The sequence below is a fragment of the Oncorhynchus mykiss genome, chromosome 3, assembly GCF_057628025.1.
Source record: "Oncorhynchus mykiss isolate SJ-2025 chromosome 3, ASM5762802v1, whole genome shotgun sequence".
Taxonomy (NCBI): Eukaryota; Metazoa; Chordata; class Actinopteri; order Salmoniformes; family Salmonidae; genus Oncorhynchus; species Oncorhynchus mykiss.
In genome coordinates this window covers 49,205,364-49,225,518 of record NC_143024.1, presented here as the reverse complement: position 1 = coordinate 49,225,518, position 20,155 = coordinate 49,205,364, and the positions used below count along the sequence as shown (strand labels likewise).

Genomic DNA, 20,155 nt, shown 5'->3' with positions numbered 1-20,155 from the left:
ACGACAAACAAGATCCAAACCACCAGTATGACAGTATGTCATGACGTTGCCCTCTTTGGGTACAGCAAGCCCCATCCCCCTCTCCCTATCTCTACACCGAGGCTGCTGTGGTCAGAGAGAGGTTGTAAATTATTGGAGGAGATTATCTCCTCATGGCCACAGTAGAGACAGAGTGAATTTTCATAGAGAGCAAAGGAATTTCTTCCACCTCACAGAACTTGAGGTCCGAAACATGTATGTTCTGGAGAAGGTATAAAAGATTGGTGAAGAATCCAGCTACGAACTGGTCCGTTTGGTACAATTTTGTGAAACTCATGAGACAATACGGCCACATTACCATAACGCTGTTTATATGATAGCCTCAGATATGAGGCTTACATCTAATTGTTGTACAGTGGGGCAAAAAAGTATTTAGTCAGCCACCAATTGTGCAAGTTCTCCCACTTAAAAAGATGAGAGAGGCCTGTAATTTCCATCATAGGTACACTTCAACTATGACAGACAAAATGAGAAAAGAAATCCAGAAAATCACATTGTAGGATTTTTAATGAATTTATTTGCAAATTATGGTGGAAAATAAGTATTTGGTCAATAACAAAAGTTTCTCAATACTTTGTTATATACCCTTTATTGGCAATGACAGAGGTCAAATGTTTTCTGTAAGTCTTCACAAAGTTTTCACACACTGTTGCTGGTATTTTGGCCCATTCCTCCATGCAGATATCCTCCAGAGCAGTGATGTTTTGGAGCTGTTGCTGGGAAACACGGACTTTCAACTCCCGCCAAAGATTTTTTATGGGGTTGAGATCTGGAGACTGGCTAGGCCACTCCAGGACCTTGAAATGCTTCTTACGAAGCCACTCCTTCGTTGCCCGGGCGGTGTGTTTGGGATCATTGTCATACTGAAAGACCCAACCACGTTTCATCTTCAATGCCCTTGCTGATGGAAGGAGGTTTTCACTCAAAATCTCACGATACATGGCCCCATTCATTATTTCCTTTACACGGATCAGTCGTCCTGGTCCTTTTGCAGAAAAACAGCCCCAAAGCATGATGTTTCCACCCCCATGCTTCACAGTAGGTATGGTGTTCTTTGGATGCAACTCAGCATTCTTTGTCCTCCAAACACGACGAGTTGAGTTTTTACCAAAAAGTTATATTTTGGTTTCATCTGACCATATGACCATATATCTCCCAATCTTAGGTAGGCTTTGTTACTTTGGTCCCAGCTCTCTGCAGGTCATTCACTAGGTCCCCCCGTGTGGTTCTGGGATTTTTGCTCACCGTTCTTGTGATCATTTTGACCCCACGGGGTGAGATCTTGTGTGGAGCCCCAGATCGAGGGAGATTATCAGTGGTCTTGTATGTCTTCCATTTCCTAATAATTACTCCCACAGTTGATTTCAAACCAAGCTGCTTACCTATTGCAGATTCAGTCTTCCCAGCCTGGTACAGGTCTACAATTTTGTTTCTGGTGTCCTTTGACAGCTCTTTGGTCTTGGCCATAGTGGAGTTTGGAGTGTGACTGTTTGAGGTTGTGGACAGGTGTCTTTTATACTGATAACAAGTTCAAACATGTGCCATTAATACAGGTAATGAGTGGAGGACAGAGGAGCCTCTTAAAGAAGAAGTTACAGGTCTGTGAGAGCCAGAAATCTTGCTTGTTTGTAGGTGACCAAATACTTATTTTCCACCATAATTTGCAAATAAATTCATAAAAAATCCTACAATGTGATTTTCTGGATTTTTTTTCTCATTTTGTCTGTCATAGTTGAAGTGTACCTATGATGAAAATTACAGGCCTCTCTCATCTTTTTAAGTGGGAGAACTTGCATAATTGGTGGCTGACTAAATACTTTTTTGCCCCACTGTAAGTCTTCAGTTTTAATGATGCCAAAGACCCGACACTAGAAACATGGCTGCACATAGCTGGTAATTAGCTTAGCATTAGCTCATCAATACAACCTTTAAAAAGTATTTTACACACACGGTATGTATCCATTACAATCTATGCAAATGCATGATTTGTCACCTGTTTGTCTGGCTCAGTAATGCCTCAAATGTAAATTGTCCTCAACAGTGAAATAGGTTACTTCTTTGTAAATTAATTAAGAGACGGAACACACTTCAATTTAAACTTAGAAAATAATTTATAATTAAGAAATTGAAATACAGCCAACAGATAATTAACAGGCAGCGTGTCTTGGTTAACTGTCCAGACATCACGCGCATTAAAAAACTCACGCTGGGGTGACCGTTAGAGGTATTTGGAACTCACCCGTGAAAAGGTTAATAAGCCAGCACCAACCACCTAACCTTGCTGTATACACAGAAAACATTCCAACTATTGACCCAATGCCTGCAATCTAGCTATTGGGTCATCCAAACAACCCAACATGTTTTTATAGTATATCTTACATCTCAAAGACATGCATACAAGAAGCCTTGACCTGTCTGGTGCTCTCATATTTATCTGTCCTCAGTTTGATTGAAGGCATCAATCTGTCTTTTTTCCTGGTAACAGATTGCTTCTAGAAAGAGAGAAGGAACAACACATGATCAAGATGAGCTAGCTAATTATTTAAGGCAATGAAAGTTCTAATTGTTACAAAGAGTGAATCTATTGGCTACATTTTTGAGAATAATACATTAATTTACTTACCTTATCAATCTGAAAGACGATACACTCATTTATCACTCAAAAAAAGTGTTAGGAGTGTGTGCACCACAAACATACTTCCAGGGTGTTGATGCATCCTCCTCCCAGTACAGTCTCTTCCAATCAACGCATATTGTTGCGCGCTGGCCAACTAGCTTAGCTGTTGTGCTAGCTAACATGCTACTTAACCGTGACACTTGCATATTAACATATATATTGGTATTAAAAGACAGCTACATATTCACCTAAAAATGTGTTTAGGCAAGTTAGTTAGCTTAGCTAGCTATCACATGAATTGTGCAAAAATATGATGGCTAACATTAGCTAGCTAAGTGCTAGCCAGTCAGTCAGTGGCGCTGACAGATTGAAACAGATATCAACCAAATGTGTTTCAATCTATCCCATAAAACATGACATTGCTAACTAGGCATCATTTAGCTAATAGAATTTGTTTAATAAGTTAGACATTTACCGTACAATTTTGGTAGATACTGTAGCTAGCTAGATAGCTTGGTTTCCATTTTCCAACAGATGTTTCTTATCCCCTTCATTGGTCATCAACAGTTACAGGTCTTGGAACTCCTGTGTTCACCAGAAACAGCTTGCCACAGGTTTGCCACAGATTCACCACTAGTGGCTAACGTTTGCAAACTTCTGGTAATATTTTGTTGCAGACTATTTAGTTTGCAGCACATTTGCCACAAACACATTTTTGTAAGGGATGATCTTTTGTAAGGGATGATACAAAGCTAAATAAAACATCTGAAAAAAGAGGGAGCTCTGGGAAATTGTTGTCCAAAATGTTTCGACTCATCTGTCCATAGAACATTCTTCCAAGAGTCTTGATGATCATCCTGGTGCTTCCAGGTGCTTTTTTGGCAAACTTGAGTAAACTTTTTGGATGAGATGAGTTCCATTTATATCTGGCGAAAACCTAACACTCCATTCCACAGTAAGGACCTTGGTGGTGTGTGTGTCTCTATCTATAAAGGGGTGCAGTGCGGATGTCAGTTGGGGTGGGTCAGGAGACAGTGTCATCATTAAAGCAGTCGCCATTTCTTAAGGGCCACCATATGGGAGGCAACTGGAGGGGCCTAGAGCTGTCTGTCACTCTCCCACACACACACACCAACATACAGACTTCACATCAATCTTGTGGACTGTAAACAGTGCATACACGCACATACAAAACATTAAAAACACCTTATATAAAACACCTAATATTGAGTTGACCCCCCCTCCCCCCTTTACCCTCAGGACAGCCTCAATTCGTCTGGGCATGGAATCCGCAAGGTGTCTAAAACGCTCCACAGGGATGCTGGCCCATGTTGACTCCAATGTTTCCAATAGTTGTGTCTAGTTGGCTAGAAATGCTTTGGGTGGTGCACCATTCTTGATACACATGGGAAGCTGTTGAGCGTGAAAAACCCAGCAGCGCTGCTGTTCTAGACACAAACCGGTGCTTCTGGCACCTACTACCATACCCCATTCAGACACTTAAGTCTTTTGTCTTGCCCATTCATCCTCTGAATGGCACACATGCACAATACATGTCTCAATTGTCTCAAGGATAAAATAAAAAGCTGTTAACCTCTCTCCTCCCCTTCATCTTCACTGATTTGAAGTGGATTTAACAAGTGTCATCAATAAGGGATCATCGCTTTCACAATTCACATGGTCAGTCTGTGTCATGGAAATGTTGTTCTTAATGTTTTGTACACTCAGTGTAGAGAGCCGCAGGGACAAGGCCTATGGCTGACAGAGGTTTGGACAGACACAGGGTGCACACACACTGTTGAGCAGAAATAGTTGACCATTCAGCAGCTCTGCATGACTTTTGAAAAGACCTGCAATTATTTGCAATGTCTTAACTAGGTGAAGGGAGCTTTGAAGAGAAGGAGGAAAAGAAAGGAAAGAGGGTGGGGAAATAATAACAGAAGGTGAGATGGAGGGAGGATTGAAACGGGAGAGAGAGGGAATGGAAGGAAGGAGAGGGGGAGAGTGGCTATGTAAGGAAAGTGAGAGGGAAAGGTGGAATGGGGTCTGTTCTCACACAGACAGACACTTCTGGTCTCTGGGCCAGAAGCAGGACGTTTTTAACTAGTGTTTTTAATTAGAACACGTTTCTTTCCTGCTGCCTGCCCTCTCTCTCTCCCCCTTTCTCTCTCTTTCTTACACTGGTTAATTTGAGACAGGTGTTCCCCTCTTTCTCTTCCCCCAGTCAGCCGTTTCTCCCATTATTCCCTACTTTTCTTCACATAAAAAAATAAAAAATAAAAATAATAAATTCTAGGAGACTCGTGATAAAAAAAAAGTATTAAAATAATGTCCCAGTTGATGATGTAGGCCAGGGATGCAAACTAACAAGAGGATGGTACACTAACGTATTTTTTATTTATTTTAATTAGAGGAATTTATAGAACACAGCAGTAGTCTTGCCTAAAGCACTTTATTTTGCATTGTTGCTCCTCAACATATCCACAATACACTCAGACACACACACACAAACACGTGCACACACATAAACACACACAATGGGTGTGGGAGCCAATCTCATGATGTGCGCGTCTGTCTGCATTCATCTGTCACTCTCTGTCTGTCTTCCGGTGTGTCTGTCTGTGTGCCGACCTGCATTCGTGTCCATGCATAAGCATGTCTGTGGTGTTATCCCCAATGCCCAATGTCAGTAAAGCTGTAAATCCTTGTCTTATGTACCTTCCTCTCTTGCTTCTTACTATTGATACAGGCCCAAGATCCTCCAGCACTGATTTGCCCCTAAAAGATGGACTTACTTTGTTCCCCATTGTGTGGAAACCTTTAGCCGGCCTTTTCTCCTTGTGTGATGGACAAGGCTTATCGGAGGATAATAGGCGGAAATCTTTTGTCTTTTGACAATTCTCACACAAATTCGGGGCTGTGGTGTATTCGTCGCTGCCATGCTATTGGGTGTGCACTGGGGATTGAAAGGAGAAAGAGAGAGGGAGATGGGCCTCTCTTCTCCTCCTCTGTCTACTTTTTGTCCTTTACCGCCGACACCTCTTTTTTGTTCCCACCTCTCATTCATTTCTCGGCTTCCCCTCTGTGAAATGAACACTTCAGCTGGCCGGAAACATTTAATCTGGGCCCCTTTTGAAGAGGATGAATTGAAACTTGTCCCACTCACCGCCACCTTCTTCTTCTTCTTCTTCCTCACCCTGTGGGTGGAAATGGTTGTGAAGTGTGGCTTGAAGAGGTGTTTTTGGTCAATAGTGAATAACATCTGGAAGGGTACTCGGATTGAGTGCTATTAACTGATAGAAGTCTCTCTGCCATAGAGGAACAATAGACAGGCACAAGTAACTCTCCATGAAAAGAGCCATGGTGATAATTGAGTGGATTTCTATGGTCTTTCTTTCCCAAGTGCCTAAAGCCACAATATGGAGTTTGTCTTTCCACCACGAGGGTAGCCCCGCAACTTAGTTTGCTGTAAAACTTTAAAGAAGGATGGGGCTGAAAAAAGCAACCACTCTCAAATTATTAAATGGTGCTATTGATGCAAGGACTGACAGTCCATGAGATTGACATAATAGTTTTGCTGCTGTATTGTACATGGTTTGTTTACAGACTCAAATGACAACACGAAGAATGAGTAATACAACTTTTTGGGGATTTACGATATGGTTTTTGATCAAATTGTAAGGTATTTATCAGTAAAATTCTTCCGCATTCAATGGGTATATACTGTATATATCATTGAGAGACCATTGAAATTACCATTGAGTAGCAGGACATATCCTAGATTGTGCCTTCTATTACATTTTACATTTTAATACCCACTCACTCTACCAGTGTGTATCCTGGCTCGACTGGATACTCTCCACACAAATAAAAGCACATAAACATGTTCTCAGATGTAATCAGAGCGGGGTTGTCCATCTTCACTACAGCCAGTGGGAATATACCTGTCATTTGTTACCACTCCAACACATTTTCGGTGTAGTGGGGGTAATCTATGTGTGTTATCTAGTGGGGGGTACTCACTATGCACTATGTCTGTCTACAGGCCAGAAATGGGCCTCTGATGATTTTCTAAAGGTCCACCCTGTAAATATGAAAATAAATACCTTTAAGTGTGTGCATGTCTGTGTGTGTATTTGGGGGAAAGGGGAATTGGGTAATATTGTGCTAAGCCCCCAGCCAGCCAGCGTTACTTTTTATGTTGCTGTAGCAACGTGTCTCTTGTGAGGTTGTGACCTCAGATGATTACAGTACAAAGCCTATTGGGCTTCGAAAACCCCTTTGAAGATGAGAAGTCTTTGATGGTTTGTATTTATGTAAATCTCCCCGATATGATTTAACCAACTGAGATTGAATGGGGAGATGATTAAAATTGCCCCTATTTGAGAAATCTTTCAATGGAGCCGTTACTCTTTGTTTTTTTAAGAATGCGTTGTATGTGTGCGTGCATGTGTGATATTTGTGTCTTTTATTTAGGAAAATAGCACCACTTTATCAGGGCTTATTTATATCAGCTCTCCTCTCCCAGAGGGAGGAATAGACGGTGGGAGGGAGGGGGAGAGAGAGGAGGGGGACATGGCGTTACAGATTTCTATTGGGCTTTTCTCCCCTTTTCCATCTCTCTCCCTCTCTCTTTTTTAACAGGCCTTAGAAGTGAATATCTGACGGAGAGAGTTTTTCTGTGTTTCCAGATGATAGATTTAGGAATTTGGGCTACCCCACTGGCAGTCCAGAGCTCGCTGTGAACTCGTCTGTTGAAAATAAAAAATCTTAGTTGAGCTTACTTATTAGTGGGAACCATGCAGAATAAAGGGCCCCTGCAAAGTGTCATATCACAACGATTGTTGCACCAATCTCACTATTCTCTTCCACCGAGGGGGCACACAAAATTGACATAATGTTGAAATTAAACACACTTAAAGACGGCACCACATTTTGTTTTGTCTTTTTTTTTTTTTGGTGTGTGTTGTGTATATGGACCATGTTGTTAAATGGGAGAGAGAGTCCAGAAGGCTTCAGAAGAAGGGGAACCCTGGTGATAATGTAAAATATAATTTCCTTCAGCTTGACGCTCCTCTCCTCCTCTGCACTGCCTCTCTTCCTCTCGTTTGCGCTGCCTCGTCACTCTCTCGCTCGCTCTCTCTCTCTCCACAAAAGATCACTTGTTGTATTTTTGTACAGGAATTAAAACGATGCAGGGAATAGGTATTGACAGTTGTTTTGCAACTCTCTCTCTCCCCACAATTGCTCCTTCTTGTAGCAAAACCTCAGTTTTATTATATAAAGAGCCTTAATCCTGAATATTTTTCATGGTTGCAATTCCCTCTGACAAACAGTTTGATATCTCTGTTTCCCCCCCATGTTTCTCTCCATAACTGGGTTTGTGTTAATGGCTACACTCCCTGAGTGTCTGTCCCTGAGTAAAATGCTAATGTTGTTGAACAGTTTGAGTTACGATGTATTTCAATGTGTGCTTATAAATGGATTATAGGCATGGTGATATGAACTTTTCCACCATAAGATTTGATAAATACACATATAAAGCCAGTTTTGATTTGAGATCTTAGTTAATGGTTTACATGTACATTTTACTTAATGTATACATGAACAAAATTATGATACCTCCAGCTTACCTTCATATAATGTTTGACCATGTATTGCGACTGTGCTGTTTGTGTATGCTGTGGCTGTCTCTCTTCTTGAGAGTAATGGCATCACTAGAAAATTGAGTATTGTGATTTCATATGTGCTTCTGTATTCAGATACGCAATAGTTGTAATTTGTGTGTGTGGTTGTGTGTGTGTGTGGCTTTTGTGTGTGTGTGGCAGTTTGTTGGCAGGTTTCAGCACCACTTGAATGGACGAGCGCTGACGGAGCCCATTCGCCTGGTCACCTTTGTGGAAACCGCTGTGGGCCTGCTCAATTTTAAGGTAAATTACAAACAAAACCACCAGGAAAATGCCTGTGTCAGACATTTTACTACCTCATTCACTTTTTATTAAAGCTGGCGTCAGACAACGCAACTCTCCAAGTGTCACCGTCCAAATACGAGAGATTCAAAGCGTCCGGACAGTCTCTCTACATCTCTCTCTCAAGGGTTCAACTCTTTTGTGTTTATTCTGGTTCAGGCATGATGGTGAAGGGCCACACCCTCTCATGCAATGCCATGCAAACAAATTTGCCTCAAGGATCCATGAGGTCCACCATGATGGATTTTCCGCCATTTAGAATTTTGTGAAAAACACTTAAAACGCTACTCCCCTGGCACCGAATGACCGAACTATACAAAACGTAATATATGGCATCTAAGGACAAAGTTCCTAAAACGACCGATAAATGCACATAAATAAATCACGGATATTCGTATTGTAACAAAACAGTACACATGTTCCAAATACTGTGAAGACTCAACATATTCAAGCATATTCAAATTGACTACAGTGTCGCTATAACAGGCACATGTTTATATATCTTAATCTGTTGGACTCAGATTGATGAAATTTGGCACACATGCTCAGGGATGAGTCTAGCTAACCTGTAAAATATGGTTCAGTTTTGCTGAATGCTGGCACTGTTATACTTGACAAAGCATTCAAAGCAAGCTCATTGTCTCATAGCGGCCATATTTTTTGAGCTTGAGTCCTGTAAAAAGTTGCATTTAAAGTCATGGGTACATAGAATATATATACATTTGGTGCCAATCAGTCCAGTGGTCCTGGAGAAGAAGAAGTTTAAAGTAGTCAACATTATTGAAAATGGTCCAAAATACCTCAAAGTCATAATAATGAATTGTTCGATATTGAGCTCTGATATTTGGCAAGCGTGGTAAACAGTACAGAAGTAGCTCATCCTGGGGCAATGTGTCCAATTAGTCCTGATGGTGTCCTAGTGGGCACATAGCTAAACCGCGGCAATGTTGCTTGCAGCTTACATTTGCATTGGGTCTCTTCTGAGTTTTTCCCCTCATCCAGACACTCACGTTGACATGTTTTATTGTTATCTAAATTGTGATTGTTTTGTCAGGCATCAAAGAGGGTTTGGTTTTAGTTTGGGCCGACCTTCGTTGGTGAGGGGAAAGGGCACGGTTTGGGGGATTTTGGTGGGGTAACACACTTTCCTCTTTCTTTTAATGTCACTTTTGTGTGCGTGTGTGTGTGCGTGTGTGTGTGTGTGTGTGTGTTTTCTTTCTGGAGAACATTCTGTATCCTTAGCCAGACTGATTCCCTGGGATGGAACAGGGAAGTATGGCTGTGTCACAGTGAGAAGTGAAATTAATTTGGACGCCGACAAAAGCAGCAGACACATTCCGACCGCTCCATGGCTAACACAATAGAGGATCACATTCCTAGGCCTTTTCCCCCTCTCTCCTCTTGTCGTGTGGTAGTCCCAGCTTCACACAGTCTTCTTAGAAGGCGACAGTGTCTAAGACAGAGAGACAAGATGTGCGTGTGTGCGCGTTACAGTAGATAGTGAACACTATAAGTGCAGGTCTGAATGGGAAATATGACCTGCTTGACTGGGTGAGTTGACAGGGTTCATACTTTCCTTGGCTACAAACACACACACAAACACACTCATCTCTGTGTCTTTGTTGTGTCTTCCCCCAGGTTGTATGTGAGGAAGTACGTCGTCTGGCTCCTGCAGTTGGCCTACACCATGACGGTGTGGTGTTTGGATCCGATGACTTCTGTGCCAGCATAGGTCCTCTATCATCTCTTCCTCTTTCCTCTCACCTACAATCAATCCTTTTATAACCACCTCTCCTCTCCATCTATGCCCTGTTCTCTGTCGCCTCCTCCCTTCACTGTCTCCTTTTCTTTGTCCCCTCAGCCCCTTCTCTCCACCTCTCTCCTTTTCTATTACCCCCTTATCTGTCTTATCTCACTTGTCCATTTCTCATCTTATAGTTCTAGGGCCAGACCCCCGAATTTGGGCCATCGGGCTCACTTGGGTTGACGATGTCTCATAGTGATTTTCTTCACATGACAGCTCAATCAGTTGTTCAATTTCACTTACAGTACCAGCATGTCAACTGAGCCAGGGGCTCCCGAGTGGCGCAGCGGTCTAAGGCACTGCATCTCAGTGCTAGAAGCGTCACTACAGACCCTGGATCGATCCCGGGCTGTATCACTACCGGAAGTGATTGGGAGACCCATAGGGCGGTGCACAATTGGCCCAGCGTCGTCCAGGTTCGGGGTTGGCCAGAGTAGGCCTTAATTGTAAAACAGAAATACCTTCTTTACATGCAGTACCAGTAATTGATGTTTCAATTGATCATCCTTGAGATGTTTCTACAACTTGATTGGAGTCCACCTGTTGTAAAGGGTCGGAATACTTATGTAAATGTCATATTTCCGTTTTTTTATATATATATATATGACTTTGCAAACATTTCTAAAAACCTATTTTTGCTTTGTTGTTATTGGGTATTGTATGTAGATTGAAGAGGGGGGGAAACGATTTAATCCATTGTAGAATAAGTCTGTAACGTAACAAAATGTGGAAAAAGTCAAGGGGTCTGAATAATTGCTGAATGCACTGTATATATACTGAACAAAAATATAATCGCAACGTATAGTATTGGTTTCATGAGCTGAAATAAGAGATCCCGGAAATGTTCCATAGACACAAAAAGGTTATTTCTCTCCAATGTTATGCACAAAGTTCTTTACATCACTGTTAGTGAGCATTTCTCCTTTGCCAAGAAATACTCCCGCGGCCCTATTTTCATATCAGGCGACCCCTAGTTTGGGAACTGCTGCGCTAAGGGCTGTCGACACCTGGATTGTGCAACATTTGCCCATTATTCTTTTTAAAAATCATTCAAACTCTGTGTTGATCATTGCTACACAACCGTTTTCAGATATTGCCATAGCTTTTCAAGTTGTTTTTAAGTCAAAAGTTTAACTCGGACACTCAGCAACATTCACTGTCTTCTTGGTAAGCAACTCCAGTGTGAATTTGGCATTTTGCTTTACGGTCTTGTCCTGTTGAAAGGGGAATTCATCTCTGTGTCTGGTGTAAAGCAGACTGAACCTCTAGGATTTTGCCTGTGCTTAGCTCCGTTCCATTTTTTTATCCTGAAAATCTCCCCATTCCTTAACAATTACAAATATGGAGAGCAGGACGTGAAAATATGGAGAGTGGTACACAGTAATGTGTTGTATTGGATTTGCCCCAAATGTAACATTCTGTATTCAGGACAAAAAGTTCATTGTTTTGCCACATTTTTAATAGTATTACTTTAGTACCTTGTTGTAAACACGATGCATTTTTTTTATTTTTTATATTTTTAATCTGTACAGGCTTCCTTCTTTTCACTCTGTCACTTAGGTTAGTAATTGTGGAGTATCTCTAACTTTTGTTGATCCATCCTCAGTTTTCTCATATCACAGGCATTAAACTCTGTAACTGTTCTAAAGTCACCAATGGCTACGTGGTGAAATCCCTGATTGGTTTCCATCCTCTCCAGCAACTGAGTTAGAAAGGACAACTGTGTCTTTGTAGTGACTGGGTGTATTAATACATCATCCAAAGTGTAACTAATAACTTTATCAAAGGGATATTCAATATCTGCTTTTTACATTTTTACCCATCTAGCAAAGGTACCATTTTTTGCGAGGCATTGGAAAACCTCCCTGGTGTTTGTTGTTGAATCTGTTGTTGAAAGTCACTTCTCGACTGAGAGGCCTTACAGATTATTGTATGTGTGGGGTACAGAGATAAGGTAGTAATTTAAAAATCATGTTAAACACTTGCAAACAGAGTGAGTCCATGCAACTTATAATGTGACTTGTTATGCAAATGTTTACTCGTGACCTTATTTAGGCTTGCCATAACAAAGGGGTTTAATACTTATTTCAAGAAATTTCAGCATTTCATTTTTTATTAATTCATACAATTATTGAAAAACATAATTTCACTTTGACATTATGGGGTTTTGTATGTAGTACAGTGACAAAACATAGGAATCTAATCCATTTTAAATTCAGGCTGTAACACAAAAAAAAATTGAATAAGTCAAGGATTGTGAATACTTTCAGAAGGAACTGAAAAATGTAACCAAATTTGAAAGCACCACCTTCAACTATTATTTAAAAATAGCCCATATTGTGCCATTGACATATATAATGTGAGGCACCCGGGAGAGGAAGTCACTATCGGAACCGCTACATGATTGTCAAGAGAATAAGCGCCGCAGACAAGTAGGAGAACAGTGCCAGCCATCCCCTCGCACACAAACTGATTTGAGCGAGGGCAGCCTTAGCATGCACCGAGACATACAAGACATCAAACATGAATATCTTTTCATTCCTTGGGGCACGCTCTACCACTAAGGGACAGTTTAGTTGGCAATCTTGTGTTCCAATTGATTGTAGCGTGAATCGCTCCTCTTCACACCGAGGTGAAGAGCGAAATAAGGGAAGTAATGAATTCGAGCCTCACACTTATCAACTGTGTAAGGCGGGGCTTCCAGCAAGGTGTGGATTTCATTGGCTTTGTCAGGCATAAATGTAGATCCTTCAATCGAAGTAACGAGAGTGCGACTACCCATAGTATCTTTTGCTGAAGTTGACTGACTAAATGGGCACTTGTTGTATACTGATATTGTTTGTCATAGTGTAAAATCCCTATTGGAAAAAATAAATGGGACGGAGGGATGAAAGAAAAAGTGATAACAGAGAAATATGACATTGCTGCAATGTTAACACACATTTTCCAACTCTAGGGACTAATTCCTCATTCATAACAACTGGGAACATAGAAAACTCTGACTTTCAACTTCAGTGCATTCAAGACAACTGGGAACTCAGGACTCGTTTTGAACGGTCATCCAACTCTGAATTTCAGGTGGGAAACTCTGGCATCTTTCTAGAGCTCCGACCTGAAAATCACTGATGTCATGATTTGACCTCGTTTTTTTCCCCAGAGTTCCCAGTTGTCTTGAAAGCACCACATCGTCACTCCAAGTGAGCCTGGCTGCCCCCCTTGGCCCATGGAATATTATTCTCTTTCTCCTCATCCCACCCATCTCTTCTCACTTATCCTTCTCTTTCCATATACACTGAGTATACCAAACATTAGGAACATTTCCTAATATTGAGTTGCACCCCCCTTTTGCCCTATGAATGGCCTCAATAAAGATGTCGAAAGCATTCCACAGAGATGCTGGTCCATGTTGACTCCAATGCTTCCCACAGTTGTAAAGTTAGCTGGATGTCCTTTGGGTGGTGGACCATTCTTGATACACACGGGAAACTGTTGCACGTGAAAAATTTTAATTCCTGGCACCTACTACCATACCCCGTTCAAAGGCACTTTTTTAGTCTTGCCCATTCACCCTCTGAATGGCACACATACAATCCACGTCTCAATTGCCTCAAGGCTTGAAAATCCTTCTTTAACCTGTTTCCTCCCCTCCAGATTCACTTATTTACCTGGTCAGTCTGTCATGGAAAGGGCACGTGTTCTTAATATTTTGTATACTCAGTGTACCAACCACTTGATTCGGTCTTATATAGCACAATTTGAAATTGTGTTTTTTTACATTGGATGACACAGAGCTACAAAATGGTATTTCATGCACTGCATTTTTGAGGACAGTGGGAAAGTAATTCTGCTTTGAAATTTGATAAACTTGTAACCTACATTTTGAGAAAATGGCCTTTGAATGTTTTGGTACTACTACTGGAGAATTCTCCTTTCTAGACGCATTCAGCATTGCTCACACTCTCTTAAGCCAGCTCCACCCATCTCTTTAAAGATTCACGTGATGTCATGTGCTAAACAGTGAGTAGTGCCGTAAGGATGAAGACTAAAAGTAGTAGCCTACAATAAGGAAACATTTCAGGTAAACAGAAAGTGTCCAGATAAAATATTTTATCAATATTAGATGACGTTTACCCAGACACACTTGTCTAAACTGATCGGTCATGTGAAAAGAATGCTATTGTTACGGTTTTCTTCCGTCGAAGGAGAGGAGGACCAAAATGCAGCGTGGTTATTTCGATTCATGTTTAATAAAAAGATAAACACGAACAATACAAACAATAAACGTAACGTGAAAACCTAAACGGCCTTATCTGGTGCAAACAAACACTGAGACAGGAACAATCACCCACGAAACACTCAAAGAATATGGCTGCCTATAAATATGGTTCCCAATCAGAGACAACGATAAACACCTGCCTCTTATTGAGAACCACTTCAGGCAGCCATAGACTATTCTAGACAACCCCACTAACCACTATCCCATAACCTACAACAAACCCCTAGACAAAACACACCACATAAAATAACCCATGTCACACCCTGGCCTGATCAAAATAATAAAGAAAATACTAAGACCAGGGCGTGACAGCTATAACCCCAGCCACATATTGCCAAGTGGATGGGTCACAGAAGGTGTAAACAGTACAGAGAAATGGTTACTTGCATAGTAGCAATATCAGAAACATATAGTGTCAATATATATAAAATAATATACAGTATGTACAAGAACAATATCAATAATGATATCAGTGATAGACGAGGTAGTTAAATGCACACATCAGAGGTAAAGTGGCTGAGAAGCGGGATAAATAAAATAGTAGCAACAACGTAGAGTCATGTGAATAGAGGCACTGCAGATAGTGCTGATGACTGGTTCGTCCGAACCATGCATGAACAAGGGAATCTATATTCAGAGAGCCTGTTTCTGTCCTGCCCTTGACTTTGGTGCAGGGCATGTGATGTCCACAGCCTCTTCATCGCAAAACTCCCTGATCTTCTCAAAAAGATAAGTTTCTCTAGCTGTGTCCAGTCCAGGTGTTTCTTGTACAGGCAGATCATCTATGGGAGGAAGGATGTCAGCATTGAGCAGCAGCTGAAGCCTGGTCCCGACAGTCCGAACGCTCCATGGCGATAACAACACCAGGCTCCAGAGCATTGAAGCTGTAAAACAGAAAATAACAAAAAACATTGAGAAGACATTACAACCTTGCACAACATCAATTCACCTCCCGAGTTTAGATAAGAAGAATAACCTCATACATTGCAATGAAAATGTTATCCGCCTGAAGTCCTGGTACTGCTTGATCTGTGGCAGTGCCCTGAAGTACGGAGTCTGGTGTTGCCAGCCATAGCTTTCCACCAGCACCGTACCATCCTCCAGTCCAACCAGCTGTGGGATGTTGAGCCCTGTCACAGTGCTGTCCTTCACAACACCAGCAATCTCAGACAAAGTGTTCACTATGGTCTTTCTGAAGCTCTGCTTTATGAGGCCGAATCTCCAGTCAGGGGCAAACTTGGTGTGGCCTGTGATCAGGAAGTGAAGGTCCAGACTGTAGGGGAGCTTGTGCTTTTTCAGCTTGGCTGACTTAACAGCTTCTGACAGATTTGCAAATCTGAAGACCTTAGTTGTTCCTCTGGCATTGGCAACACAGGTCTGTCCTGGGCTTAGTGCTTCAGGAATCTCCACAGATTCCTGAAGGAAGAATAATGTGGAAATAATGTGAAACCAATAAAAGTTGTGCCAATCATGTTGGAGGTCAATTAAATAATCAAAACGTGTTGTTACATACCAAGTGTTGTCATTGATTCCTTGTAGAGACGCCACACTGCTGCTTTTGTCACATGGGATGGCAGGAGCTTTCCACCAAAGTGTTTGTGTCCTGGGTGGCGTCCTGGTAATACTATTGTATTATCCTCTGCGTAGTTGTCGTTGCAAGTCCTCATGCTTCAGGTGTAACGTGCTTGCTTGGGCCAGCTCTCTTTTTGATGGGAGACATTAGACCATTCTCCTTGTATGACTGGTGGAGGAGAGTCAGGCGTGTTCTACTGATGCTGAAAGACAAATTCCAGATACAAATATTTTTGCATTATAATAAAATAGATGGTCGTAATCACTGTCAGACACACCTGGCTAACTTGATGGGTCGTCAGCTAGCTAGCTAACTGCAAGCTTTAACTCAAGGTATTTTGTTTAGACATGTAGCTAGCTAGCTAAACAATGAACCATAATCCCAATCCATAGATTACTAGCAATACAAACCAATTGTCATAGCTCGCTAAACCAAACAGGTTCAATGTTAGCTAGTTAGCTAGCTAACATTATCCTATAACTAGCAATGCAAAATGGCATTCTGAGATAACATCACTACACAGTTCATACACGTAATGATGGCTAGCAAGCCATCCAATGTCAGCTAGCTAGCTAACAGCAAGCCTTAACTTGCAATGAAAACAACTTTCTGACAAAATTAGAAACGTATAATATCTGAAACTGTAGCTAGATTCTTACCCATATACATGGATGAAAGCTTCAGGGCAGACTGCAACCCCTTTCATTAAATAAGACATCCTGTGTCGTTTCCATTTTGTTTATACAGCTTGTTTGGTCACTCTGGTTCACACTGACCGTTTGCAATGCCATAAGATTCATCAGATCTTTCTCCCTCTCTTTCTCCCTCTCTGTCACGGATGCCCTTAGTTTGAAGATGTATTCCAGAGACAGGTTTTTTATACAACAACCTTCTGTGTTCTCTTTTCGACTCCCTATGCATTTGCAATCAAACGCCAGAATTCTATTAATCTCCTTATCATACTCTGCCTCTACCAGACATTCCAAGTCAGATAAAAACACAGCCATTTTTACAGCCAAAGAGAGGAGTCACAAAAAGCAGAAATATAGCTAAAATGAATCACTAACCTTTGATGATCATCAGATGACACTCATAGGACTTCATGTTACACAATACATGTATGTTTTGTTCGGTAAAGTTCATATTTATATCAAAAAATCAGAGTTTACATTGGCGCGTTATGTTCACTAGTTCCAAAACATGCAGTGATTTTTCAGAGAGCCACATCAATTTACAGAAATACTCATAATAAACATTGATAAACGATACAAGTGTTATTCACAGAATTAAAGATATACTTCTCCTTAATGCAACCGCTGTGTCAGATTTTTTTTAAACTTTACGGAAAAAGCACACCATGCAATAATCTGTGTCCGGCGCTCAGATGACAAATCAAGCCAAATTTATATCCGCCATGTTGGAGTCAACAGAAGTCAGAAATAGCATTATAAATATTCACTTAACTTTGATGATCTTCATCCGAATGCACTCCCAGGAATCCCAGTTCCACAATAAATGTTTGTTTTGTTCGATAATGTCCATCATTTATGTCCAAATTCCTCCTTGTTTTTAGCTCGTTTAGCCCAGTAATCCAACTTCATGACGCACAAGCAGACGAAAAGTCCAAAAGTTCCGTTACAGTCCGTAGAAACATGTCAAACGATGTATAGAATCAATCTTTAGGATGTTTTTAACATAAATCTTCAATAGTGTTCCAACCAGAGAATTCCTTTGTCTTCAGAAATGCAATGGAACGCAGGTCGCTCTCACATGAACGCGCGAGACTGAGCTTGTGGCTGCTGGTAGACCTCTGACTCAATCCCCTCTCATTCGGGCCCCACTTCACAGTAGAAACCTCAAACAACGTTCTAAAGACTGTTGACATCTAGTGGAAGCCTTAGGAAGTGCAACATGACCCCATAGACACTGTGTATTCGAAAGAGTCGAAAAACTACAAACTTCAGATTTCCCACTTCCTGGTTGGAATTTTTCTCAGGTTTTTGCCTGCCATATGAGTTCTGTTATATTCACAGACATCATTCAAACAGTTTTGGAAACTTCAGTGTTTTCTATCCAAATCTACTAACTATATGCATATTCTAGCTTTTATGGCTGAGTAGCAGGCAGTTTAATTTGGGAATGCTTTTCATCCAAAATTCCCAATGCTGCCCCCTACCCTAGAGAAGTTAAGGCACATGAAAGTTCAAGTGTTCCAGAAGGCATTTCTGCCAAAAAAACGCTTTTTGATAAAAATAAAACATTCAAATGGTTCTCCTGTGAAGTTGTGACTTGCAACATATGCCTAGTTTCCTGAAACGGGTCACATATAAGCATTATGTTTCCCTGTATGGTAAGCCTGTGTGTCTATTTGCTCACAGGTATATTTTTCTGTCTATATTCCTGTAAGCCACTTTGGATAAAAGTGTCTTCTAAATGGCATACGTTATAGTATATATTAAATATAGTTACCTGTGTCTCCCTCCGTCCAGGTGCCACGCGGACCAAGGATGCCAGGGAGCTGCTGTATGCCCGTCAGAAGGTGGTAGTGACAACCAAGGCCTTCGGTCTACAAGCCATAGACTTGGTCTACATAGACTATAAGGACGGAGAGGGTCTACGACAGCAGGCAAGGGAGGGAGTTCTCATGGGCTTCACAGGTAAATTGAGCCTCCCTCTCAGGCAAGGGAGAAATGAGAAAAGGATAGGTTATTTTAAGCTTAGGTGTTAGATTTAAGGTTACAATTAGGGTTATGTTAAGGTTTAGGGTTAGGGAAAATAGAATTTTGAATTGATGTACATTAGATCCACACGAGGATAGAAGAACATAACGTGTGTGTGCTCGTGTAGGGGTGTTAGCTCCTAGCATAGTGAAGCTCAGTGTGTCTAGCCAGGCAACTGTGTGCGTGCATGTGTGAGTGAGTGTGTGAGACATGGTGGAATCCTAAATCATCCACCACCATCTCTTTATTAGTTTTTTATTATTTTGATGTGAACATTAACATTTTGCAAGTTATTTATTGAAAGAATCTTGTGAGGAATGAGAATAATTTATTACATATAGTTGCAATATTGTGATCTATTACTATCTTGCACAGTCATTTTTCAGCATTTTTGTTCTGGTCTATTTGAGTGTTCTATGTTATGAGCAATAACCGTTGATGGAACCGTGTAACACTCCGTTCTAGTGAATTACTAGCATGATTTCACACTGGCATTCGTCTTAATTCGCTAAGTCCGTAGTCCATGAGTGGACTCCCAATGTTGCCCTGGGACATGTATGGCGCACGTGCACACACACACACACACAGAGACAGACAGATGGACAGACTCCCCATGTTGCTGCTCAGTAAAGCCTCTGTGCCAGGTGGGGTTGATTTGTAATGACTTTTCTCAAAAACACACATAAACACACATTCATACTATCGATGGCTGTTTTAACATTGTGTAGACTCTCTCTCTGGCCCACATGCCAGCTGATTTCCCCTGACCTCGGTTGCCACCGTTACTCTGACACGGCTGAGAACACCGCAAGAGACACGTGCTGTTCAGTAAAGCTTTCAAGGACCTCCGCTAGTTCTGTTCTTACATACACTTGGGTTAGTCATTCAAATTCGTTTTTCAACCACTCCACAAATTTCTTGTTAACAAACTATAGTTTTGGCAAGTCGGTTAGGATTTTTTTCCAACAGTTGTTTACAGACAGATTATTTAGCTTTTATTTCACTGTATCACAATTCCAGTGGGTCAGAAGTTGACTTACACTAAGTTGACTGTGCCTTTAAACAGCTTGGAAAATTCCAGAAAATTATGTCATGGCTTTAGAAGTTTCTGATAGGCCTTGAAATACATCCACAGGTACACCTCCAATTGACTCAAA

The 20,155-nt window shown here is 41.2% G+C and overlaps 1 protein-coding gene across 1 annotated transcript in view; it reads left to right on the top strand.

Moving 5' to 3' along the window:
• clybl (citramalyl-CoA lyase) overlaps positions 1 to 20,155 on the top strand; it is a 196,037-nt gene that overhangs the window by 136,962 nt on the left and 38,920 nt on the right. Inside the window, exons 4-6 of the mRNA XM_021596826.3 lie at positions 8,485 to 8,586; positions 10,264 to 10,357; positions 18,768 to 18,935. Coding sequence (XP_021452501.2) covers positions 8,485 to 8,586; positions 10,264 to 10,357; positions 18,768 to 18,935 — 364 coding nt within the window. The remainder of the gene's footprint in view (positions 1 to 8,484; positions 8,587 to 10,263; positions 10,358 to 18,767; positions 18,936 to 20,155) is intronic.